The following is a 27,289-nucleotide window of genomic DNA, read 5'->3' as shown; positions in this document are numbered from 1 at the left end:
CCCAGAAACAAAATTAAAAAGTAAGGATAGTGAAGTGGCGGCTCAGCCTTTTTTTAGCGATTTAATTCTAAAATAATTAGGATATAGATTGCTAGTCTGATCTGTACTTCGTAAGTAACTAGTTGGGCATCCCAAATAAAATGTGAGGACACCTGAAAATGTTGTTGCAGTTAAAACTCTATCATGAAGAGTCAAACCAAACTACAAAGATCTAAATCACGTCACGACTCACTACCACCTAGATTCAGGTAAATTTAGGTGGTAGTAAAATTACCTAAATCTAGGACCAACCACTACACTATCATCTCTTTGAAGACAAAAATGACAAAATCATGGCATGCATGGCGATGATTACAACATCAGGATGATTTGACAACATATGACATGATTTTCTCCCCCTATCGCCAATAGTAGGTACCACTCCGCTATGTAACATGTGTGCTCTTTATTACAATAAGTCTAATCAATTCCGAAAAGAATTAGGAGGCTGAAGCCCAAAACTGTACCTGTTCCGAATGCTCTTCAGTGATTGTTTAAGAATATCTAGTATCACACATGTTTCACAATGTCCCAGCACAATAGAGGTGTGGTAGTATTAGGCTTATATGGCTAATGGGGTTATAGGCTAGTGTGGTAATAATATGGTATGGTAATAATAATAAACCTTACCAAACATTTGGTATTCCTTCAAATACATCTAGTTTGAATATAGGACCCGCGAACTTTTCAAACATACTACCTCTTTATTCATTTATCTATAATAAAATTATCTATAAAGGAAATGATTGGCTTATACACGTACGAGATTCACGAAAGAAGGACCATCACGTCTGAACTACTAGACTGATTAATTTAAAATGTTGCATATAAATTCTTAATTCGCCGAGGATGGTTATAGGCCTATTTTAAATTCTTCGAGCTCCCAGTAGGTCAAGTTTTCAGTTTGTCAAGTTTTTAATTAGACCCTTGCGGAGCACAGGTTACCTGCTAGTTTATAATACATTTTTAGAACTTCTTGTTTCACAATGTCCCTTAACAATAGAGGATAGAAAACACGATATTTTCATTGAATGCTCTTGTCGAATGCTAAGAAAGTTGACTTACTCTTGAATTGTGGAGTGAGCTGCTCATCTGAAGGTGTGGGAGTCTTGTCATCCAATTCCGGATCGAGCCACGGTGCATCATCTTCAATTGTTATCTTTCCTTTCGTCCTATATCTCACTCCAATCTTGGACATTTTCAACAGCGTTATGCAGATAGGATACTTCTTACTCCAGATTCTATGGAAAGAGGAAATAAAATCGCATTGTCACCACACTGACCTTTAATGAAGCAAAATTATGTGTATTTTTTATGCCCTATTTAGTAGGTATCGTGAATTCTTCAAAACAGATGCATTGCATAAATTATTCATATATAGAAACGATTGTGTGACAAAAAATATGCGTAAGAAATCATATAGCTCGGCAAATCAGAAAAAGTTTCAAAAAATCTTTCAAAATTATAATAAATCTTATTAATGATTTATTAAAATGGTGATGATTTATTTAAAGTAGGATATTAAGCCAACCTTCAAAATTCCAAATCTTCAAATCATTATTCCTAAACCAAAAATCAAGTGACGAAGCAGTGTGTGATTTCATAAACGTAGCCTTTGGACAACATAAACATTCTTTCAAAATTTTTGGAGAGAAATAGTACAAGCTCAGACTAGTTTTTCCTCTAATGTCATAACTATATTATGATTATTAAGTTGAAGGCAGTTTTCAGTAGTCTCTACCTGCTCACATAGATATTAAAAATTATAACTTCGTTGACTAGCCTATTATCTCCATATCACACATTTTGAAAATGTACTTCGCCGGTACGATAAGCGATGATACTGAGGTTATATGTTATTTTATAACATAAAACGATACCATCTTGTGAATAAGTAATATAATGCTCATTTGAAAAACATTCGCTTCCTGTATGTCATCCTGAAGGATTGACTAATTGAAATCATAAAAATAAATTACACAAATGAAGAAATTACCTACAGCAGAATAATCACCTTTTATGAATGAGACCAACAGGCAACAGCTGCACCTTACAACCGGCGATATCATACAACCGCTGTCTATTGAACAGTTTCTTGTGCTCTGGTTCGTTCCAATATGCGCGCTTCGGTATTTTAGTGCTAGGACTCGAGATTCTCAACGTGGATCCTTCCAAACGGATGTGAACGGTTTCAGTCAGCGAGATGTGATAGGTGTCCGGGGAGTACTCCTGGGGAAACTCATTGATCCAGCCCTCATGTACGCATTTCTCGGGATCCTCACCGGGCAGGTGGTCACAGTGAGAGAAAATTGGGAACAAATTCGCACCCGACAGGGATTTCGAGTCGAAGGTGTTGTTCAGCGCACTGTCTTTAAAGCCCAGCAGAATCTCGATTCGGTCCAAGGTGCGGTACAGTATTACAGTCGTTACAACTCCAACAAGAAACCCAAAAAAGTAGCCAGTATCTATCAATTTGTGCGCACAAGCTAGGGCGAGAACGAAGATCGGCACTTTCCAATTCCATAACAGCTGCTTCAGGCGAGACATTGCTGACAAAGTAACAGCTGTTCCTAGAGGACGTGCCATTTCTGAACTGATCACTGAAATGAGGGAAGGTCGTTTGGCAGTTGACACGACACCAAGCGCTTCATCAGCCTCAGTTCCAAACTCAACCGACAGAATCTCATCCTCTTCGCTGTCCTCATTTTTCAACGAGGAAAACGTCATCGAAACCTCCGCACTTTTCTTCTCAGTCGTACGACTAAATCGGTCACTAAAAAATTTCGTCGTTCTTTTCTTATCTTTCTTCAAATTCAGTCCTGTCGGCGTCATCGTCTCATCCTCTTCCTTCTTCTCTTCCTCTTCATCACACTTCTTCTTGCCACCACTAGTCTCCACCGCTACCTTCACCTCTTTTTTCTTCTTAAACAACCCACAAATCTCGTCGAACTTCTCATCCTTCGCTTTCTCCTTATCATCGCCCCCTTTCTTTGTTGCTCGATCTTCATCCTTCTCACTACTCGAACCAGTTGATGCCACTTTCTTATCACTACTCACACTCACATTATCACTCAATCTATCGACATTCTTCACTTCCACACTTTCTTTGGCATCCTTCTCCTTGCCCTCGCCATCCACAGACGGTGTTTCCGACTTGACTGATGTCGATCCTTCAGACTGATCTTCAGAATCACTGATACTCGAGTTCTCCAGTCTCGAACCCAGTTTAGGATGTTGACGTTGTTTATTCTTCAGTCGATCACTTTTGATTTCTTCCAGTTTTTCTTCGACAGTTTTCGTTATACGTCCTCGGAAGTCTTTGAATAGCCGCCAGGCGTCCCCTGAGCTGTTGTCCGATGGAGAGGCCGACTCGAGGCTTGCGGATCGCTTGCTCAGGCGAGTCAGGTAGCCCTGCGAGTCTCCACCCGTTGATGTGGGTGTTGATAGTTGCGATGACGACACAGAACTGCTTTCCTCTTCAACGATTTCTGGAAACAAATAGACAGGTTAAGTCTACTATAAGTTGACGTAACACTAACTCAGTTTTCTTAAAAGTCAAAATGTTTTTGTAATTTTAAAACGTCCTTCGCTTTTTGGTGACGATTCCTTATTAGGAATATTGAAAACAACTCAGTTTATCACGAGTCAGTGTTAACACGACTATAGTTTCTCTTCACATATTTTGTATTCTTTCAAATCATGATCCAGAAGAGGTGATATTTTCTGCATTTGTAACAATGCACTCAAAGCCATAGACTACTAACTTTGTTACTCCCCAGTCCATGTGAATAAGTAGAAGAGAATACAAGTATCATAAAGGATGACAATCTTTTTTTGGACTATGTTTTAATTAGCCTAATTCAGGATGGAAATAGCTTTTTCTTCAGTCTCTTGTCACTCTTTTAATAATTTTAAAGAAATATCTATTATATCAGTTTTACTAACAGGCTACAGCAGAAAAATGTTTGGGAAGAGCATGTAAATTATAGTCAAAATATACAACTAATTATGTTTGAGTTTGCCGGTTTTCAGTATAGTAACTACTTAAATTTTTAAGCACCTAACTGAATCTACTGAATTGTATCGACTTGGTAATTCACACTTCTTTTTACAATGTGTTAATTCATTGTTTCTTTAATCAAAGAGTCTGGGCTTATAGAAGTTTATAACTGCGAATAAAACTGTAATTAGTATATATTAACGACTCTATAAAATCGGATACGGAAGTTAAAGGTATTATTTGGTAAACTGCAATAACTGACCATTTTTGCACATCACTTCATATCTATCTCTCATAATAATTTCAGGAATAAGGATGAGGTCGAACGAAATATAAAAAGAATTGACTTTATTGGTTTAAACTCTGATTTAGAAAACGAGAATTGGGATCATATACTTGAGAAAAATAATTATATTGAAAAGACTGTAGAATTATTTTAAAAAAGGTTCAACGAACTAGTAGAAAATAAAACATCAATATTAAAGTCTCATAAATAAGACCACTAAAGAAATGGATCACACAAAGTATTTTACGTTCAATGAGAAACAGAGATAAGATGTACAAACAACTCATTAAACAGCCGTTCAATGTAGAATTAAAAGAGAAATACAGAAAATACCTAAATGCTCTAATTAATATAATAAAAAAAGATATTTCAATGACAAACTAGAGAAAAATAAAAATAATACAAGGAAAACTTGGGATTGTATAAATGAGCTTTTATACAAGAAAAAGGTACATAAAGAACCATTAATTAAAGCCGATTAACTAAATTATCATTTTGTACAGGTTGGTGCGACCTATGCAAAAATATTATAGAAAATGATAGTCAAAACCCCGAAATCAATAATATTAGACCTAACGTACTGGCAAACAATCCTACCATTAATATATTTTTCATTCAACCAACAAATGAACAGGAAATCATAGCAACCATTTACAAATTAAAAAGCAGTTCATCTCCCGGCCATGATGATATATCATCAACATGTCTGAAAAAGTGGCACTCAACATCGCTAAAACTTTAACCAATTTAATAAATAGATGCTTCTCGGAAAGCTATTTCCCAAAATAATTTAAGTTAACAGAGTTAAAGGCATTACATAAAGGTGAAGACCCAAACGATCCCAATAATTATCGTCCAATTAGTCTTCTTTCGAACCTTTCCAAAATTATAGAGAAATTAATAAAAGCCAGGCTCGCAAATTTCTTAGGCAAAAATAGTTTTATAAACAAAAGACAATATGGTTTCCAAAGAAATAAATCCACAACAGATGCAATTGTAGAACTAACAAAAATGGTTGATGATTCTATTGATAATTAAAAAAGCCTAAACAAATCAATTTATAATACGATTCTCCAGACTCTCAGTAAGCAGATGGCAATTTGATCACAACTGCAATATTCTCATAAATAAAATTCCTAGAAATTTGTCAACACATAAAATAAAAACTTTATTACTCTAATCGATGACTGGGTTAAATCTAATTTTTTTTTTTAAATATCGTTTTAATTTTGTGATTAAGTAATGTACAAAATTTTTTTAGCAATTTAAATGAAATTGTTTATAGAAAACTAATATAATAAAGATGAATCGTGCTGTTCTGCTTTTCTGTGTTGTGTTGTGTTGACTCTGTAAGTGTGTGCGTAGAAGCTAGGATCCTAGGAATAACATCAATTTTCCTGGAGCAACAGTCTAGTTCATGAACCTTGCTTTTTGCGTTGTGTAGTGTCGACTCTATAGGTGTGTGTGTAGAAGTTGTGGGAAGATCAACATTTTTCCTAGAATATAAGTCTGGTTCACGACCTTATAAGGTAAGGAATTTATAGCTGCCTAGGAAAAATAGCTGTCACTTGGTGGGAGAATGTATCTTAAATTGTAGTTGTAACGTCCCTTTCTATTGGTGGAAATTTTTCTAGAGAATAGTAACTGCCAATCACAGTTGGTGTTGGTTAGATCTATTTAGTATGGCCGATCTCACAGCTGTCCACCTCAAGACGAGAAAAGCGAAGTGGCTTCACTCAGCGTCTGTCCTCCGACATAAGCAGTACTAAATAATGTAATCTGTTCAGAACTTGGTATTAATCTTGGCTTCCATGCCAGCTTTAGGCTTTTTTTAGTATTTGGCTCTGGAACCTTTTGTTCCAGCAGCATTTTTAGTCTTTTGCCTATGTAGTCGCTTTAATTAAGAGAGAGAGAGAGTATCAAATTGTAACCTCACAATGGAGATTTTTCTCCTATAACCGCTACTAAAGGTACGTCATAGATTTATAATATTATTAAGGAAAATATCTTCAAAGAAAGCTTCCATCAAAGTATTTATTGTAATGTAAGAAAATTAACGATATATGTTTGGTAGAAATTTAGAATACCTATTAGTAGGAATTAAGATATTTGTTTGATTTAAACTATTTTTGAAGAGGAAGCTATTAACCTAAATTTCAATTACTGTTGTTTACACAGATGTACACAGACTGTGTTGACTGATGTTTACAGTATATTATTCTATCAGTATTTTTTGGTTATAGATTTTATTTGTCTTTTGATGCTTAGGAAAAGCTTTCATGATTATTTAGGAAACATCTATCATGTAATTTATTCTTTTAAATTACACCATAAATGTGATTTATGTAAGAGAACTGACTAAACTAACAACAATACTCGAAATACCTTATTATGAAGTAATTCAATCAACTTGTGAATTATGTAGGCCTATTATGGAATACTATGTACTCATCGCTTTGTGTATAGGGCGTAACCCTTATTACAAATAAATTCTATTCTCTTATATCAAGAGATTGAAGTAGGTAATGCCTACTTATGTTTTAAAGTAATAATCTTGTTTTGAGTTTATATAACCTAAAATAGGTTGATTTTATTATATAACTGATGTTAGGTTAATTGGTTTTATCCTAGTTTATTTTTATTCTAACAGCGGTGTAAGTACGGGGATCAACGTACGAATCCATCATTTCATGGGTTCATGAACGTGTGTCTTTAAGCCGCTGAGACGCCTCTGAATCGATGGCCGTCCTAGCTTGGGGTATGCTGTCTCCTGTCCATCTGGACGTGTAGAGCTCGATCACCGAGCCTAGATTCAATTTGAAGAAACAGCTATGAGGTAACAATTTTTTTCCAAATTAAACGAACGTCCCAGGAACTCCGGATGTGACAAAATGGGTTTTAGTGACAACAGACTTTCAATCAATTAAAACGTGCGGAATTAGACTTTTGTTAAATCATAATTTTGAGATATTATTGGGGATAGATAGATTATTAATTTTATTAATTTGGTTTGAGTAATAGATTTTCGGTTGTATCTTTACATTGAAAAGTGAGGCCATATTTTCTCTGTAAGGATCCAGCTGGGAATTTCAGTTTTCTTTAAATTTATAAATAATTATAATCTTCTAAACTACTAAAAGTTGAATGAGTACATGAATTTTTAAATGTCCCTTATTGATTAAATTTAATGTTTTAAAATAATTCTCATCTTAAAGTTGTAAAGGATCAAATGAAGTTTCAAGGACCCTAACCTTTCCTAAATTTGTTTTGATGACATATATTTTTGAATAGTTTTTTTTAAGGTAGTATACCATGATGTGATACTTGAGGAATGTTTGTCCTTGCAGCGTTCATGATATAAAGATACAGAATAGTTATTATTGGGGGGATCATTAATATTTGATAATGTTTTGATAGTGTTTTAAAGTTTCCAAGTGTGTTCAAAATTTAATGTTCTAAGAATTTTATGAATTTTATGTGGATCTTTTCTTAACATATGTATGGTTATTTATGATTAACTTCTGAGACATATCGATGATAATTTTCAATAATTGCTCTTTTGAAATTAGAGTCCTTTAAGCTTTTATGATTCAATCTAAAACGTTTTCAAATGTAGAGCATACGGAGTAGGTTATTACCGTATTAACTATTTCAGAGATAACTTTTAATTTTAGTAATTTTATGTTCGGTTTTCAAATGTAACTTCCTTTTGTTTTATTAATTGTTGAATTTAACTGTAAGAGGTGACAATATAATTGATACCTTCTCTCTATTTCGTTGTCTCTCTTGTCATTTCTGGTTTCCCGTTCTCTAGCACTAGGTATGTTTATCAAGCATCCCTTTTATTAAGTTATATTGTGTGTGCTTCTAAATTCTAAATTCAAAATTAACTTTTAAATTCATAGCACGGCACAATTCGCTGCGCTACTCTGCTGTTTTTTGCTCTTTTTATTGACTTATTATGTTAATTTCAAATCAGTTTATTCATAAAATAAACATTCTTATGGCTAATGAATGCTTGATTCCAGAAATGAGTATTGAAGTTTGGAGCAGCATACAAATGCTGAAGATAAACTAATTGAAGTTGAATTTTTTATTATTTTATTAATGTGATTAATATTTTCCCTGTCTGTGTTTCCATTTAGCTTGAGCTAGGGCACTCAAGGCATTATACTGGTGTAGGGACAATTCTATTTTTTGAGATTCTTATAGAAAATGACATGTTAGGGACAGTCAGAAATTTAGTAGAAGCTATGATATGTCAGAAGACTGTAGTGACAGTAGCACTTCAGATTGTAGCCTGGATAATTGAGAATCAAGTTGAAGGAAGGTTAGATTTGAGGAGTATAGCAGAAAAATAATAATTAATTGATTGATTTAGTTGAATTTATTTTGTTTGTTTGAGTTTTGAAACTAGTCCTTGCATCTTCTAATGAAAACCTAATTTCAGTGTTGCATCGAAGACCACCAAGTCTTGTGAATGGCGATTTTGCGTTTGATTGAGCTGATAGACGATGGCTGCAGTGTTGAGTCTTGATGTTGTCCGTGATGCTGATCTTCAATAGCGGGTCTGGTGAGCCAACATACTGTAAGGTTGGTGCCGAGACAAACATTGTCTATCCTTTATTATATTGTTTGAGATGTTCGTCTATCAAAATTTAGTTATCTGATTAGTCCTGGAATTTCAGTTGTTCAATAATATTTCATTGGTAGGGTCAGTAATGTGGTATAAAAATATAGGGTGTATTTTGTGGTCTGGCATTGTGAAAAGAGTTGTCAGACGTGATAGGGTTTGTTAACGTTTCCTTTAGGCTGTGGTAATTTTTTTTTTGAGCTTAGATAGATAGATGTGGGAAATCTTATCTGTTGAAGTTGTAGTTTTGTTTGATGAATTAAGTATCTGGAGTGAGTGTCGCCAGTTGTAAGGGGCACTACTCAGATGAGGTCCATATGACAAATCAAGGTTAATAGCTGGGACTATCCTTGTTGTATTTGTGGAATGGAAGATAGAATTTTAGCAAAAGGTACTCAGAGTAGTATGAGCTAAAATTGGGTTATTCTGTTGAATGGTGTGGTTCCTTTCTGAAGATTTATGGGGGTCTGAAGAAAATAGATGGAATGCTAACCAAGATCAGGATTTTTTTTTTGAAATTTTAGGGTAAGCCTCAGTCGAAAGGTTTGTTAGATTGATAGCTGGGAATGGCCACAATACACTGTCAAAATTTATTATCTAATTTCTTGGGATAAAATTTATCTAAATAATGTGGGTAGTGAAAATCTAAAGTTTTATTTAATAGGAAAAAAGGTTATATTATTAATAAGTCAATGTGAATTTGAAATAAGTATAATCAATGACAACAAAGTTTAGAAAATTTTATAGAGTTTAATTGGGATTTTGTAATAATAAATAGTATACTGCTATAGTTAATTTGGTGATGCAGACAGTGGAAAGTAATTTATTTCAATACAGAGAAATTGGGGAAATTAAAAATAAATAAATAATTTTTGAATTGTATGGTGATAATTGATTATAAGAATTAATTTTACTTGGTGATAGGATAATTGATTATTTTTTGTTGCTGTATTGTGAGGATAAATTAGGGAGATTCAATAAATTATAGTGTTGGTTTAGTATCTTGTGACCTTGAATTTCTAGGAATCTTTTATGATGGGTAATAATAAAGTGAAGAATGATTGAATAAGATAGACAGGATATAGAATCATGTCCCATAATAATTGTAGCAAAAGTGATTAATATTAAAAGGGGGAAGAAACGGGAAATGTAGAAAAATAGGAAAAGTAGTTCTTTAATATAACATAAACGTGGAAAAATGATTGAATAAAAAAAAAAAAAATAGAAAATAGGAAACGGGAAGAAAATCTAGGTAACTCAATTTTTCACAACTTTTGTGATAAAAAAAAAGGGGAATATGTAACGGGAAATGGAACAGGTTTCAGTACTATAGAATATGGAACTATTTTTTTATTAATCTTGAGAAAATGCTTATTTTGTTTGCTTCAGCTTGTCTTTGTCAATGGAATTCTTAAAATAAAGGTTTGAGTTTCTGAAGGTTCTTCTTTGAGTGTGGTAGGCAGTATAAAATTTTGTTCAAATATTTTTTTGTGGAGCTTAGTTCAGTTATGTACTAGTCGATAGTGGAAAATTTTCTTTATGATATGGTTCAGTGTCTGTTATCATTATCATTGGCCTAGGCGTTTGTACTGTCATATTTCTTCAGGTGCTGGAGAAATGAGTTTGAGTATACAAGGAGAAGATAGTAAGTAGTAATTTGATGTGTTGAGAGAATATTGTAATCAGTTTTTTTTTGAGTTGCCAAGGTCCATTAGTTGTGATACTGTGGTTGTACCAAGGTGATAGGGAGCACAAATAGTAGGTATACTGGTGTATGTATATTGTCCTCAAATGTTGCTGTCCCAAGTGAGTAATGAGTAACGGAAATTAAGTGGTAGTGATGTACTGAATAATTGTATCTCTGTTGGTGAAACAGTGAAGATCTTAGTCTTTTCCAAAAGGGAAAATTCAGAATTGTAGCGTAGGTGTTGCTAGGTAATTGTGGGACAATTCGCGATGTCCTTTATCTTCAGCTGTAACCGACGTTATTTTGTTGCACAAGGTGCAAGGAACGGGAAACGAGTAGAGAGAGTAGTATAAATGGGTGACATGAGTTTTGCTGCTAAGTTGATACGTGTATCAAGGTCAACGTGTATCATGATACGTAAGCTGCTAACATCGTTGCATGTGAGTTAACTCTGTGTAGTTATTGGCTTCATGACATTGAAAAGCGGTTGCATACGTAGGTCAGGGTTGCTTTGACATGAGGCGGCCGTCAGCTGTTTCAGTGGTGAGATGCGTCAAATGTCAGTTGCTCGATTTTAACAACTTGTCGAGTTATGAGGGTCTGGTCATATGATTGTGATAATTTGATAATTTTTTTTAATTTGGTGTTTCTATTTTGATTTTTTTTGTTGAGGTTAACTATGGGATAATCTGATTATGAACTTAACAGCAGAGGATTGATTGGAGAGTCTCTTTAAATATTTTGTCACTGTTTATTGATGTCTATTACTGGTTGTTTAGCTTCATATGAGACAGGGCCCGTCTAGATGTGGAGTTTGGCAGCCGGTTTTGCGCAATTTCTAGTTGACTTTACAAAATTTTTTGGTGTCTTATGTTGCAAAATTTTACGAGTTTTCCACAAGGTTTTCTTAGATATCTTGATTATTCCAGATTAGTTGATTACCTTCATGGTGATTTGTCTTAACTTTTATGAGATCGAAATTTGTTGCTAGTCCACTTAGTTAAAAAATTGTGAACTTAGTTATTTTGCTTGTTCCTCCTGATGTTTATGGCTAGTTCTTTGAAATGCATTAAAAATTTTTGTTGCTTTCACATGATTGTAGTTCGAGTTTGATTAGTCTGAGATTCATTATTAGTATTTTATTTGAAATTTTGAGGTGAATAATTCCTTTTGTAGTTATTGGTCTTATACAGGGTGTTACCGATGGCATTGTCATGTTGTTTTCTGCCAAATTTTTTTACGACTTAACCCGGTGTTCCACACTCAAGAAGGGGGAGTATTGTAGCAATATTTATTGTTACAATTGTGAGCGATGAGAATTATGCAAATTAGCCTGAGAAGTTAGCCTGTTATAAAAATGGATCGTGCTGTTCTGCTTTTCTGTGTTGTGTTGTGTTGACTCTGTAAGTGTGTGCGTAGAAGCTAGGATCCTAGGAATAACATCAATTTTCCTGGAGCAACAGTCTAGTTCATGAACCTTGCTTTTTGCGTTGTGTAGTGTCGACTCTATAGGTGTGTGTGTAGAAGTTGTGGGAAGATCAACATTTTTCCTAGAATATAAGTCTGGTTCACGACCTTATAAGGTAAGGAATTTATAGCTGCCTAGGAAAAATAGCTGTCACTTGGTGGGAGAATGTATCTTAAATTGTAGTTGTAACGTCCCTTTCTATTGGTGGAAATTTTTCTAGAGAATAGTAACTGCCAATCACAGTTGGTGTTGGTTAGATCTATTTAGTATGGCCGATCTCACAGCTGTCCACCTCAAGACGAGAAAAGCGAAGTGGCTTCACTCAGCGTCTGTCCTCCGACATAAGCAGTACTAAATAATGTAATCTGTTCAGAACTTGGTATTAATCTTGGCTTCCATGCCAGCTTTAGGCTTTTTTTAGTATTTGGCTCTGGAACCTTTTGTTCCAGCAGCATTTTTAGTCTTTTGCCTATGTAGTCGCTTTAATTAAGAGAGAGAGAGAGTATCAAATTGTAACCTCACAATGGAGATTTTTCTCCTATAACCGCTACTAAAGGTACGTCATAGATTTATAATATTATTAAGGAAAATATCTTCAAAGAAAGCTTCCATCAAAGTATTTATTGTAATGTAAGAAAATTAACGATATATGTTTGGTAGAAATTTAGAATACCTATTAGTAGGAATTAAGATATTTGTTTGATTTAAACTATTTTTGAAGAGGAAGCTATTAACCTAAATTTCAATTACTGTTGTTTACACAGATGTACACAGACTGTGTTGACTGATGTTTACAGTATATTATTCTATCAGTATTTTTTGGTTATAGATTTTATTTGTCTTTTGATGCTTAGGAAAAGCTTTCATGATTATTTAGGAAACATCTATCATGTAATTTATTCTTTTAAATTACACCATAAATGTGATTTATGTAAGAGAACTGACTAAACTAACAACAATACTCGAAATACCTTATTATGAAGTAATTCAATCAACTTGTGAATTATGTAGGCCTATTATGGAATACTATGTACTCATCGCTTTGTGTATAGGGCGTAACCCTTATTACAAATAAATTCTATTCTCTTATATCAAGAGATTGAAGTAGGTAATGCCTACTTATGTTTTAAAGTAATAATCTTGTTTTGAGTTTATATAACCTAAAATAGGTTGATTTTATTATATAACTGATGTTAGGTTAATTGGTTTTATCCTAGTTTATTTTTATTCTAACAGCGGTGTAAGTACGGGGATCAACGTACGAATCCATCATTTCATGGGTTCATGAACGTGTGTCTTTAAGCCGCTGAGACGCCTCTGAATCGATGGCCGTCCTAGCTTGGGGTATGCTGTCTCCTGTCCATCTGGACGTGTAGAGCTCGATCACCGAGCCTAGATTCAATTTGAAGAAACAGCTATGAGGTAACAATTTTTTTCCAAATTAAACGAACGTCCCAGGAACTCCGGATGTGACAAAATGGGTTTTAGTGACAACAGACTTTCAATCAATTAAAACGTGCGGAATTAGACTTTTGTTAAATCATAATTTTGAGATATTATTGGGGATAGATAGATTATTAATTTTTATTAATTTGGTTTGAGTAATAGATTTTCGGTTGTATCTTTACATTGAAAAGTGAGGCCATATTTTCTCTGTAAGGATCCAGCTGGGAATTTCAGTTTTCTTTAAATTTATAAATAATTATAATCTTCTAAACTACTAAAAGTTGAATGAGTACATGAATTTTTAAATGTCCCTTATTGATTAAATTTAATGTTTTAAAATAATTCTCATCTTAAAGTTGTAAAGGATCAAATGAAGTTTCAAGGACCCTAACCTTTCCTAAATTTGTTTTGATGACATATATTTTTGAATAGTTTTTTTTAAGGTAGTATACCATGATGTGATACTTGAGGAATGTTTGTCCTTGCAGCGTTCATGATATAAAGATACAGAATAGTTATTATTGGGGGGATCATTAATATTTGATAATGTTTTGATAGTGTTTTAAAGTTTCCAAGTGTGTTCAAAATTTAATGTTCTAAGAATTTTATGAATTTTATGTGGATCTTTTCTTAACATATGTATGGTTATTTATGATTAACTTCTGAGACATATCGATGATAATTTTCAATAATTGCTCTTTTGAAATTAGAGTCCTTTAAGCTTTTATGATTCAATCTAAAACGTTTTCAAATGTAGAGCATACGGAGTAGGTTATTACCGTATTAACTATTTCAGAGATAACTTTTAATTTTAGTAATTTTATGTTCGGTTTTCAAATGTAACTTCCTTTTGTTTTATTAATTGTTGAATTTAACTGTAAGAGGTGACAATATAATTGATACCTTCTCTCTATTTCGTTGTCTCTCTTGTCATTTCTGGTTTCCCGTTCTCTAGCACTAGGTATGTTTATCAAGCATCCCTTTTATTAAGTTATATTGTGTGTGCTTCTAAATTCTAAATTCAAAATTAACTTTTAAATTCATAGCACGGCACATTGTGCTGGCGCTGTTGGGTGAGTGAAATTCCAGGAATGTTGTCTTGTTTTGGTGACAATGGTGCTGTAGCGGGTTTCATTGTACCAGGTACTGGGCGTTTGGTATTCAAAATTAACTTCCATAAGGGAGACACGTTGAGGCTGTCGTCTCTTTTATTTAGAGAGCCTTGCTTTTCGATTTCCAACGCCTCTCTCACAATCCTGACTTGAAAATTTCGAATGCTGGCTATTTGTTTGGAATTCACGAAATTTATTGAATGACCAGTATTTTTCACATGGTTATATAGGGCTGAGGTTGATTGTTGATTTTTTATGCTTAATTTATGTTCATCTATTCTAGCAGAGATTCTCCTATTTGTTTGGCCTACATATTGCTTGTCACAGTTCAGGCAGGGGATACTGTAGACTCCTTGGTTTTCTAGCTCCAGTCTGTTGATGGGTTTTTTTAAGATTTGGGAAATGAGTAGATGGGGTTTGAATAATGGTTTGATTTTGTGGGAGGGGGTAGGAGGTATGCTCTTCGACCCCGAAAGAATACCTAGGACTCAGTGTGGATTTCGACGCCACCCTCAGAAGATGTCGTCTGCGATGGCGACGAAACGTCAGACTCAAGTAAGTCAAAACAAACGGATGTACCCGGTTAATTCTTTTACATATAATATATCCATCCGCGAAACACTCAAATGTAATATATATATATATATATATATATAATATATATATATATATATATATATATACTCATTTATTTTTTGTATTTTGTTTTTTGGCAAATAAAATTTTTCATTCATTCAGTATCTTTGTAAGCAAGTAAAATTTATAACACTGTTTTTTCTTTTTTTGATCTATGTTTACTATGCAGAACATTATTTTGCGAAAACGTCTTTCAATATAAACGTCTTTCAGTAAAAATGTTAGATAGTATATAAAATAAAAATTAGAAACAAAAAAAAAATCGTACATTTAAAACCTCATATTATAAAAAAATGAAAACTGAACAAAATTTTTCTAATAAAAATTTGATTTCTAGTAAATCTTTAAATTAAAAGTATGTAAGAATAGAAAGAAAATTAAGAAATCTTAGTTGTAAAATACTAGCTTTTGATTTATTTGACAAGATGATCCTAAATGAAGTATGGAGTTTTCATATGAATATTTGAGGAGATAATATAGTTTGATAATTATAAAAGCATTTTTAAGGAATAAACCTAAAAAAAGGATGAAAAGCAGACGATAAGGGAAAAATCCAAATTTAAAAAATATTACCACCTTTGTGATGTCTGAAATAGTTTGAGATTTGTGCTTACATACTGGTGCATAAGATAATGCAAGATGAAGGAGCCTAGTGTTCATGGAATGTTCTAAACGAACAAACAGAAAGTTTACCAGATAATACTAAAAATCAGAGGTTCTAATTCAAGAAATTAGTCGACTAATTTCCTAATTATCACTTAACAGAAAAGATTGTATGGCAGCTGGAGATTTAGAGGATTTCTAACGAGTTAAAATAAATCCAACATTTGAATGTGAACATTTTTTCTAAAAAAATTGATTTTTACCTGGTTGAGTCTGTTTGTCAGCTGTAGTAGCAGGCTCTGATTGGACGACTTCTTCGATCTCCTCATCATCAGCATGAAATCTGATTGCTATACTTGAGATCGATGATGAGGCTGATTTTCCTGAAATGCAATAGCAAATTTTAATTTAATTTATTTATTTAAGAACATTTAAAAGATTTTATTGAAAAATCATCATTTCTCATAATTTTATATTTGAAGGCATGGAATCGAATCACATAAACTACATGAAGTTTTAATATATGATGAATTGCGACAAATGGAGATGCTACAAAAACGTTACAAGATCAAGGGGAATCACACAATTTTGCCATAGAACTCCTCAATGATTATTGGAAATTCATAAAACTATAATCAACTATTTCAAATTCTACATAAGATAACCTACAAGAAGGTCAATTTATAATTGATATCACAACGTAAAAGAGCATATAAGTTGTACTAATTTATTAGAAATTGTACACAAGACATTCAATGCAACAGGCATGAAGCTAAAATAAAACAATACATAAATTAGCTTCATTTGATGAAAAAATTAATAACACAGTAAAGTTATTACTTATTACTATTTGCAGTTACTGATTACAAGCAAATTTACGCAAGTAAATTTAGAGAAAGTACAGCGTTAAGATTTTACCAATTATAAAAAGTTGTGAGAAATTGTAAAGTAGCTATTCAAATTAAACGAGCGACAGGTCTAAAATTAGTGATAGAGTGACTAGTGATACAAATTATATAGCTCAATGTCGTACAAACAGAGGTGTCATTTGCACTTGAGTGCAAAATTCTACAGAACAAAAATAGATTTTGAATATTTATAGCAATCAAGAATAAACTACTAACTAATGTACCAGAAAAACAAGCTCATGTTACAACTGGAGCTCTCGCACTTTATAAGATATTTGTTTTTGTGAGTTCAACAATATTGATTAATATTACTTTCCATAACGAGCTGTTAGTTAATAATTCTTTTTCAACCATTATTTTGACAGCACTACTGTCTAATTTTTTGAATAATAGTTATCAAAAATACATGAGTGTGAAGAATGAATGTGAAAAGCACTCAAAACGTTTTAATAACTATTATTAAAAAAAGAATACAGTGTAGTCAAAAAAGTTTAAAAAGAATTATTAATATTGTTCTTAATACATATAATGCTTGATTATTAAACAATTTTTGATTTGTGAACGCAAAAATTACAATAGTGGAGAGTGTACGTGCAAAATTACAAAATTAGCTCAAAGTATTTAAAACAAAGCAAATCATCCACTGATGCTTAACGTTTTCAAAAACAAAAAATTCTAGCAATCAGTTATTTGAATTTCGAGTACCTTTGGTCACCATCCCAAGTGTTACTCTATTGGGACTTCTTCGCCTGGCACTCATTATAAAGACCTATTATAAATCTCTCATGAAAAGCAGAAACGAGTCCCGAGTTTGGAAAAATTGAAAAGTGGATGCACTGAATGCTTCCAACTTCTCAAAAAGCGGCTGGTTCATCACCAAGGGATGGCAATTATTTGCTGTAAATACAATTTACAATAGCAATGGTATAATTTCCAAGCTAATGTAGCGATAACTACAGCCTCAAATTAATATACATAGCTGTTGGAATAACACAGGTTCAAAAGTACGGGTAAATTAGTCAAGATATCTACATAATTATTTGTTAATAATTGTTTGTTGCTCAATTTTATACACCATGGAAAAGTCTTCCGATAAATACCTGAAAAACATAATCAATCTACGAAAATATAGCACAAATTCTAATGACAAAGACTTACATTGAAAAAGTAGATGGTCAATTCAGGAATCAAGATAAGGAAATAGTGATATTAAGAAATTAATCATAGTTTCAATTGTCCTACTTAAGAGTATGCAAGGATAATGAATGTAGATAGATAAATAAGATAAAATCGATAAAATGAACATACCGACTATCTTTAAGGATGATATACTAAACTGCATAAGTAGTAGTTATCAATTATTATATTTTAATCAAATTAAGGTGGATATTTAAATAAAATTCAGGGTACCTTGATTTTTTTTAGTTAGAATGTGTTATATTTTCAGATTAAATTATATAGAGGAGAATCCAGATTTAGAAGGCAACCAGACAAACATGTTGCAGGATTCCTCCACAATAAAAGCAATGTTGAAGATTCTACCATATAATAGAGGTCTAACCTTCTGCAGAAATATTCAATATTACTGCTCAATTGCAATAAGTTCAAAATTCATGACACTATAGCGTTGCAACATTTTCCTAAACTCAATTCATATTATTTGCCATGTTAAATACATGTATACTATTATTATTTAGAGTTTATACAATCTCCAGGGTTTCTGAACAAGAAAACAATGAACCTTCATCAGGGAGCATTTTTCCAATGAATTTAGAGAATGGAAGCGAAGAATAACACGAAAGTGGCCAATTAATATTAAAACATTATTCAACATTTACGCTCCAAGGTCAAAGACCTCTATGAATAAGTGTATTGCATGTCTTGGCCATTCTCATGTCTCATTAAAACACCCCCAACTTAAATAAAAAAGCACAACAAACTTCATAAATGACGCGTTTTTTAGTTGACTCAATCCTACTTTTGGCTTACATTCTTGAAACGAAATTGACAAAGCAATTCAATTTGTTAGTGTTCTCTTTTGTAATTCAGATTTTTTTATCTTCTTAATACTATACTGTTCAAGCTCACGATCAGAAAATAGTGAGCTCAAAGTTATTTTGTAGAATCAATTGATAATTTTATTTTTGTATATAATATGCGATTGTATGTATTAATTTGTACAAGGAACAAATAAATTTGAATTTTGATTTGAATTTGTTTAGACATTTTAATCAAATTTAGTATATATCAAAAACTGCCTCATCTACCTTGACTATAGATTTTTGTAATTGAAAGTACTTTGGTATTAGAAGTACCATTTGCATGAATGTAAATTTCGAGTAATCTAATCTAGATAATTAATGACCTTGTATAATTCAGACTAATGGGCATTGATCAATAGTTGCTGTTGGGCAATGGAGAATGGATGATCTGGTAAAGCTGTTACTCATTTTTGAACAAAACTCCTGAATTATTTTCCAGTATGTACCTTAAATGTTGCCATTTCGATATCATAAGGAGTTGAAAAAATTAGGAACATTTATTAAGTACGGATACAGAAAATAACATCGCTTAGATGGCGTCCGTTTTTGTCCATAGTAAACGTTGTAAGATGTCCCCCTGATCAATATTCCTCTGAAGCGCTGCGCGTGCTATTGCTCAAATGTTTTGTGTTGCCTCACTCAGGGTTCCAAGTGTACGTGGTTTGTTGATGTATACACGAGCTTGGAGGTAGCTCTATAAAAAATGGTCACAAGGTGACAGGTCCAGGAACGATGAGGCCTGTCCACATCTCCATGCAATGAAATGAGGCGTCCAGGGAAATTCTGCCTTAGAAACTTAATAGTTTCTCCTGATGTGTGGCATGTTGGAACCATACAGTATTCATTCTTTATTGATTCATACAATAAGTATATCATCAAAATGATAGGGAGAGAAAAAATAAGATAACCTTGTGCAATTCCTCCCCCAAATTTAGATAAGGTTACACATAATCCGAAATAGGTTCGTAATAGGTTCGTAAATGTAAGTCTTGTAGTTATTCACTTCACAAAATGTTCAGTCCTTAATTAATTTTCTCAAAGTAGATTTTTAAATTTAGATGCTTCAAGATCAAACATAGTATAAAATTCAAAGATAGTTGTAAATGATTGTTGATATTTCAAATGAAGAATAGGAGCTTATGGCAAAACAAATTACGCAGCACTGTTGGATATCTATCTGAATTGACAGTGATGTTTTCTCAAAAAAGTAAGGGCCAATAAAAAAATTTCGACTGATGCCATAACAGTCAATTATTCGCCATTGAAATGAAACAGTAGTTACAAACAAAAAACTTCAATCTTTATCCACCACCGTTTCCTCCATGGCAGATAAGGCAAGGATATCTTCTGCGGCTCTCGGTCATCAACTTCTCAAGACTCCAGGAGAGTTTGGTCAAAAACAGACGCCATTTCACAAATGCTGTTTTCCTTACATAAGTTTCAATTTATTTTCCCTCTATAATTATAAAAATGGCAACATCCAAGATACATACTGGAAAAAGAAAATTTGAGTATCGTTCAAAATTTAGATATTCCAAATCCTTCATAATTCATTACCCAACCCTGTAGAAGCCAATCTGCTCTTTATAGAATAAGTAAAGTACTGTGAACACTTAATTTATTACAGTTGTATAGAACAAAAACATATTGTCAATTTCTTTGAACCTTGAGGAACAATGGGACATTATTTATGAACAATAACATTTTTTAAACAAAATGAATTTTATATCAACAGCTCAACAGCTGAAAAGCCACCTACAGTACTATGTGAAGTGTATTATACTATACACAACTACAATAGTTTTAGTAGTAAGAGAAACTCCTGGTTTTTGAATCTAATACGTACGCAGAAATCTGCCTAAAAAGTATTGAGAATAGGAAGAGTTTCGTGTTTTTTTATTCATTACCAATTTATTGCTAATTTATTGTAATTGAATGATCGAAAATATAATGAGGATAAAATGCTTCTTAGATGAACGATTTTGTTGTCATTGTTTACTGATGATGGATGAAATAATGAATTGTAGGATATATGTTTTAAATAATCGAAGAGCTCTATCACAGTTATTATATACTATATTAATATTTATAAACGCCACAAAACTCCAGTAAAATCAATTAATTAATTTAAATTAATGCAATAAAAAAAAAATGTTGTAATAACGCAATAGAAAATTTCTATCGTAATCAAGAAAAGTTTCTAAGTTACTTTCAAATTATATTATTTAATCAAGGGAATAATTGAGTCTATTTGCATAGATAAATGCATAATATGCATTGTCACAAGGCACACAACTGAAACTATCTTTTCATAAATACAACTTATATAATAATTGCTCTCCCTCTTTCAAATGTCAATAGCCTAATAACTTTGAAGAGTCTCGTTCTCCAATTACACATTGAAGTTCAATGTAAATTTAATGTAATGTAAGTTACTGTATTATTGGAAATTATATTAAAAGTATTTTACAAATGATTGATGGATGTATTTTAAGTTCATTTATTCATGCTTCTAAACTTCGAGCTACATAATTTCAATTATTTTTTTAAGTGTGACAGAAGTTTTCTATTGGTGAATTGCATTGTCAAATAATTTTTTACTGTAGCCTATTAGATACAATTAAAACTCCCAAGGTTCTTCTGTAATTATTTCAGAGCAATATACGGTTTTTATAAAAATTTGTCCTTAGAAATGAATCTATATTACCTTTGTTTTGCTTTGGGTTAGAATCCATCTTAGGAAATTTGATGTCGATGTGAATTATTCCAGTTTACTTTCTACATGATGTTATCCTGCAGAAGAAGAAAAAACTTAAATACTGGATATAAAAATTCAAAGTTTTTAAAAATGTTCAGATTATCATGAGGAATACTAAGGAATACCTATAGTTAAGTCGATTCAACAGATATCTTTCAACTGATTCAAGATTCAAGTAGGTATTCTATATTTTGTTCTATGCTATTAAATTAACACTAATTAAAACAAAAATTGTAAATAATAATAGAATATAGAATAGTATTCCAGCGGTTAATATTATGAAAAAAAATTTCTCACATACACTTGCACTCAGAGAAAAAGTAAAAAAAGTGTAATAATAATGCAAATAATTAGTTCTTAAACTTTCCGATTCTATGTTACAGTACAGTAAAGAATCTTTAGCTAAATATAGGTAAGGCACAAAAATGATATAGGCCTATTTAGAAACTGCAATGAAAAGCAACATAATAAACTTTACATAATCTCTTCAAACAGTCACAAAGGGTGTAACGCAGGGATCAATACTGGGCCTCCTGCTCTTCCTAATTTACATCAACGACTTTCCCAACGAAATGAAATCTGAAAAATGATGTATAATATTTGCTGACGTTACAACAATAATGATGACCACAAAAATGAATACATCTAGAAAACATGTAATTGACTCCACATTCGATCAAATCGAATAGATCTGCTATGGAATAAACCTCACTACAAATGTAAAGAAAACAGTCTGTCTGACATTCACATCTAATGGCAATCAATATTGTGAACCTGGATGGGAAAATAATAGAAGCAGACTCAAAAAAGTTCCTAGGTATTGTGGTAGACAAGAATCTAATCTGACAGAAGCAAACAGATCTTCTTTGGAAAAACTCTTGACCGAAGTATATATTTGATTCGCCGAATTCCTAAAAATAACTGACGAGAAGACTGCCTACACTGACATTTACCGCCTACCACTTCCTATTTGCATTTTATCTCAGATATGGAATCGTCACCTGGGTTCAATTTTAATAGCAAACCTTGATAGGCCACATACAGGAAAGAGCCATCCAAAAAATCATAAGAAGAAGTATGTTGGAAGACTGCAGGGGGCTCTTTGTACACGTCTATTTGCTGAGGAAGTTGACACAGTTGGTGAGCAGACCCTACTTGCTGGTGGTGTACCATACTCTTTCCCATAGCTATGGACTGCTGCTGTGGGGTCACGCTTCTGCATGTGGAGTTTTGTTTAAGTTGCAAAAGAGGGCCATCCGTATTATTACCTTCAGTGGCTTCCAGATCATTGTAGGACTCTCTTCCAGTCCACAGGTGTAATGAAAATCTACAGTCATTACATATAATTAATTGTGTTTTGTGTGTCATGTTTGTGCGAGCAAATCTTGGAAAGTTCAACACAAGAAGTGACTTCTATGGTCACAACACTAGAAGTCGAGGTCTTATAGATGAGCCATGCTGCCATCTAGATAGTTGTAATGTGAAGGTGATAAATTATAACTCGTCTTGACGCAACCCATCCGGGCTTGATGGTATTGTTGAAGAGGAAGGTAATTCAATACAATATCCTGACGGTTATATCTCTATATTTAATGGAAACAATCATAGTGGCTCTGAAGAAAAATCCTTAAATGCGAACTGCATACACACAACACCCGAAATAGCAGAAATATTGATCTACCACAGCATCGTCTAACAAATAGTCTACCTCAAAATTCCACCCTACAATGGGGCTTTCTTCTTTCTTCTGTCAAATGACCTGAAGAATATAGCTACCGTCAATCGGGGTGAAGATGACCAACGGGGTGAAGATGAACAAAAACTAAGAAATCGTTAAATTTCATTCCTATCTTAAACTCATGAACTTATTGTAAATCAAGAATTTTTGTATGCTTGCCCAAGCCTAGGGATATTGATTTATGTTGTTATTTGGCCTCTATGAAACGTTTAAAATGCTAAAAAAATATATATCTAAAAGTTATTTTTTACATGAAAAATTTTTGCTTACAACTTTGGTGTGTGGAAGAATAACCTTTGGGATTTATAAGTAAAATATTTTACCAGAGCTACTTTGGAGCCTTGTAATGAAGTTTTGATGGTTAAAATTGTTTTCAAACAAGTACTTTTTCATTTTTCTCAATTTGTATTTGTCATTATACTTTTTTTTGGTTTTTGGGGGTGAAGATGAACAGCCTCTATTCAGGGGGTGAACCTGAACACTATGCGCCTCCATCACTCAGTTGGTGGTTTTTTTTCCTTTGTTTCAGGTCATTCTTGTTTGAGAGATAAAAAGTACAGTTGTGTTATGGCCTAAGAACTTCTATTAGTGACTCAAGAACTTCCATTAGTGACCAAAGAAATTTTTCAAAATGCCAAGAACGTATAAGTGGACTGTTGGTTCAAAGGTGATAAAGAACTATTCACGTGAAACACTTTTGCAAGCTGTTCAAGAAATAAAAGAAAAACAGATATCTTTAAACAAAGCCAGTGAAAAGTATGGTATTCCAAAAGGAACACTGAGTTTGAATGTGAAAAAACATGAAGTATTGAAAAATTATGGTGGGCAAAAAGTTTTCAGTGATGCTGAAGAGCTAATGCTGTGTAATGTGTTAATAAAAACTACGGAGTGGGGGTTTCCATTGTCGTACGACGATTTAAGACATATCACAAGAGGATATCTTCAGAGAAAGGGTAGGGTTGTACCAAAATTTAAAAACAACATCCCTGGTCCTGATTGAGCATCTTCTTTTTTCAAGAGAAATAATAATAAGTTGACAGTTCGAAAATGTACCGACATCACACCAAAAAGAGGTGCCGTTGACCAGGAAATTGTCAACTGTTATTTTGATAATATTGAGAAAGAGTTGGAGGGAATTCCTCCTCCAAATGTGTTCAATTTTGACGAGACTAATGTTTCTGATATTCCTGGAACAAAGAAGTGTGTATTCAAAAGAGGTGTAAAATACCCTGAAAGATTAATGGGCCACTCAAAAACGTCAATTTCTCTTATGTTCTGTGGTTCGGCTGCAGGTAATCTTCTCCCAATCTACACAGTCTATAAGGGTGAAAACCTATGGTCGACATGGGCAGAAGGAGGGCCCCCCAATGCCCGGTACAACCGAACTTCACATGGGTGGTTTGATGAGGTAACATTTACTGACTGGTTTAAATCAACTTTCCTCCCTGTGGCACAAAAACTAGAGGGTACTAAATTGCTGCTGGGAGACAATTTAGCCAGTCACTTTTCAATGGAAGTGATCAAATGTGTGAGGATAATAATATAAAATTTGTTTTTTGCCTCCCAGTTTAACTCATTTAATGCAGCCTCTTGATGTGGCTTTCTTTGCCCCTTTGAGGAAATCCTGGCGCCAAATACTAACAGAATACAAAAGTAAGTGCCCCAGCAACTTACAGACTGGAATAAGAAAAGCTGAGTTCCCAAGTTTGTTGTTGAAGCTCTGGGGTGCACTCCATGAAAACAATGCTGCAAACCAAAATCTAAAGTCTGCTTTCAGTACAACAGGGTTGGTACCTTTAGATAGACAAAAGGTGTTGGAAAAATTACCAAGTCTTCGAACTGATGAAAATCAATCCCAAATGATGATGAATGATTCTGTTCTGGAGTTCCTCCAGAAAATCAGAAATCCTGGATGTGCGAAAACAGGACGCAAAAAGAAAAAACTTGATGTTCCACCAGGAAAGAGAGTCACCAGTGCTGACCTCTATCTTGATCAACCAGGTACCAGTACTAGTACAAGTCAACCGAAAAAGAAACAAACGATCAAAAGAAAGAAAAAATAATTTCAAAAGACAGTGAGTCAGAAGATGAACCTGAACAGAAGGAAGACAGGAAGAGAAAAGATGATTCTGACAGCGATTCACAAACAGAATTATTTTTCCAAGAATCAGATGAAATAACACTTGAGATGATGGCTGCAGAGATGGTTGAGCAGGAAGAAGAAGAGGAGAAAGAAGAAGATAGAGTTGCAAAAGTTGGTGCATGGGTGTTGGTCACATTTTCCACCAAAAAAGTGTAAAGCACTACATTGGACAGATCTTGAAAGTCAATCAGGAGAGTGATGACTACCTCGTCAAGTTTGTTCACAAGTGTGACAACAGTTTTGTGTGGCCAGAGAAGGAGGACTTGTCCGTAGTGCCAAGTAACGACGTTGTCATTGTTCTCCCAGAGCCCCAGATAGACAGGAGAGGGGGAAAAGTATTTTTCAAATTGAAGTTCGATGGTTACCATGTGCGATAACAAACTTTATCTTGTTACTAACTTTATCTTATTAGGTACAAACTTTATCTTATAACTTTAATATTTATGCCTTATTGAACATTATTATGACTTAGGAACCTATTTATGCATTATTGGACATTTATATTTAATATTACAAACTTTATCTTATTACTGTACTAACTTTATCTTATTAGGTACAAACTTTATCTTCTTTCAAATATTTATGCCTTATTGGACATTAATTTAGCAATATTACAAACTTTTTTTATTTAGTTCTCAGGTGCTCAGTTTGATGTTTTCCCACATTTAATTTCATAACTCTCTTATCTTTCAAGTTGAAAAATTGAAAAATATTCCAATAAAACTTGAAATTATGGAGAATTTTTTGATGAGATCTTATCTGCATTATTATCAACAAAAACTCCTTTAATATTTGTCGAAATATAAAAATAAAGTTTTCCGCAATCGGAAAATATTTTTTTTACCCAAAAAACAAATTTAAAACCAGTTCTTTTAGTATCAAAATGTTCAGTTTTTTACACAGTTTCATGATATGGGGTCAACATGTACATGGCTTATTCACTGCTTACTTTATATGGGAAATCAGCTTGGTGTTCATCTTGACCCCAAACCCGGGGTTAAGATGAACAGTCAGTAAACTTTTTTTCCAAGATATTTGGACAGCTAAAAACATTTTTAGCACATAAAAGCTTTCATAAGTATCCCATATAATAGTAGAATATTAATTAGGCCTAATAGAATTTAATAAGAAATAGAAAAGTTATGTTAAAAATTACCAAAAAAAATGTTCATCTTCACCCCGGTTGACGGTACTGAAAAGACATTCTCAAGAAGCTTCAAGAACTACCTCACAAGACCCTACTACTCGATATCTGATTAGACCTATATCAAGTATTGAGTAACCTGGGCTAACCAGGAGCCCAACCAATATGACGACTCCTCGGACACAGGACCATCAGGAGGAACGAAGAAGTAAAGACAGTATTAATTCTATTTTACAATATTAAGACAGTATAGAATAATATTTTGACAGTATTAAGTATTAATTCTATTTTATTGATACCGGTACTATTTCAAGTGAAATGGTTTTAAGGTTTTAAAACAACTGGTGCAACATGTAAAAACATGATTAGAAAGGCTACTATCATCAAAATAACAAAGGGCTCATAAAAATAACCATTAATGAGCTGAAAATTTGTTTCATCAAATTTGGCAATAACTCAAGTTGAAAAATCATAGCACATCAATGAATATATATATTTTTTTTAATTTTAATGATTTAGTATTTATAAGTTGGATAGAAATTATAACCATTTATGAGATATATTTAATAGACATGGAATACTATCATCAAAATAACAAAGCTCATGAAAAACAAAATATTTGTTTCATCAAATTTGGCAATAGCTA

At 33.0% G+C, this 27,289-nt stretch overlaps 1 protein-coding gene across 2 annotated transcripts in view; it reads right to left on the bottom strand.

Moving 5' to 3' along the window:
• The window catches only part of LOC111047121, a 40,757-nt gene that overhangs the window by 12,568 nt on the left and 900 nt on the right, over nucleotides 1-27,289 (bottom strand). Inside the window, exons 2-6 of one of the 2 annotated variants that reach the window (XM_039434375.1) lie at nucleotides 21,568-21,653; nucleotides 17,524-17,715; nucleotides 16,174-16,293; nucleotides 2,054-3,527; nucleotides 1,105-1,280 (exon numbers count right to left, since the gene is read on the bottom strand). In XM_039434375.1, the coding sequence (XP_039290309.1) occupies nucleotides 1,105-1,280; nucleotides 2,054-3,527; nucleotides 16,174-16,293; nucleotides 17,524-17,578 (1,825 nt within the window). In that variant the 5' untranslated portion in view covers nucleotides 17,579-17,715; nucleotides 21,568-21,653. The remainder of the gene's footprint in view (nucleotides 1-1,104; nucleotides 1,281-2,053; nucleotides 3,528-16,173; nucleotides 16,294-17,523; nucleotides 17,716-21,567; nucleotides 21,654-27,289) is intronic. The other variant, XM_022332792.2, reaches the window with a different exon arrangement.

Source organism: Nilaparvata lugens, chromosome 8 (genome assembly GCF_014356525.2).
Source record: "Nilaparvata lugens isolate BPH chromosome 8, ASM1435652v1, whole genome shotgun sequence".
Taxonomy (NCBI): Eukaryota; Metazoa; Arthropoda; class Insecta; order Hemiptera; family Delphacidae; genus Nilaparvata; species Nilaparvata lugens.
Note: the sequence above shows the minus strand (reverse complement) of the source record. Positions and strands in the feature narration are given on the sequence as shown.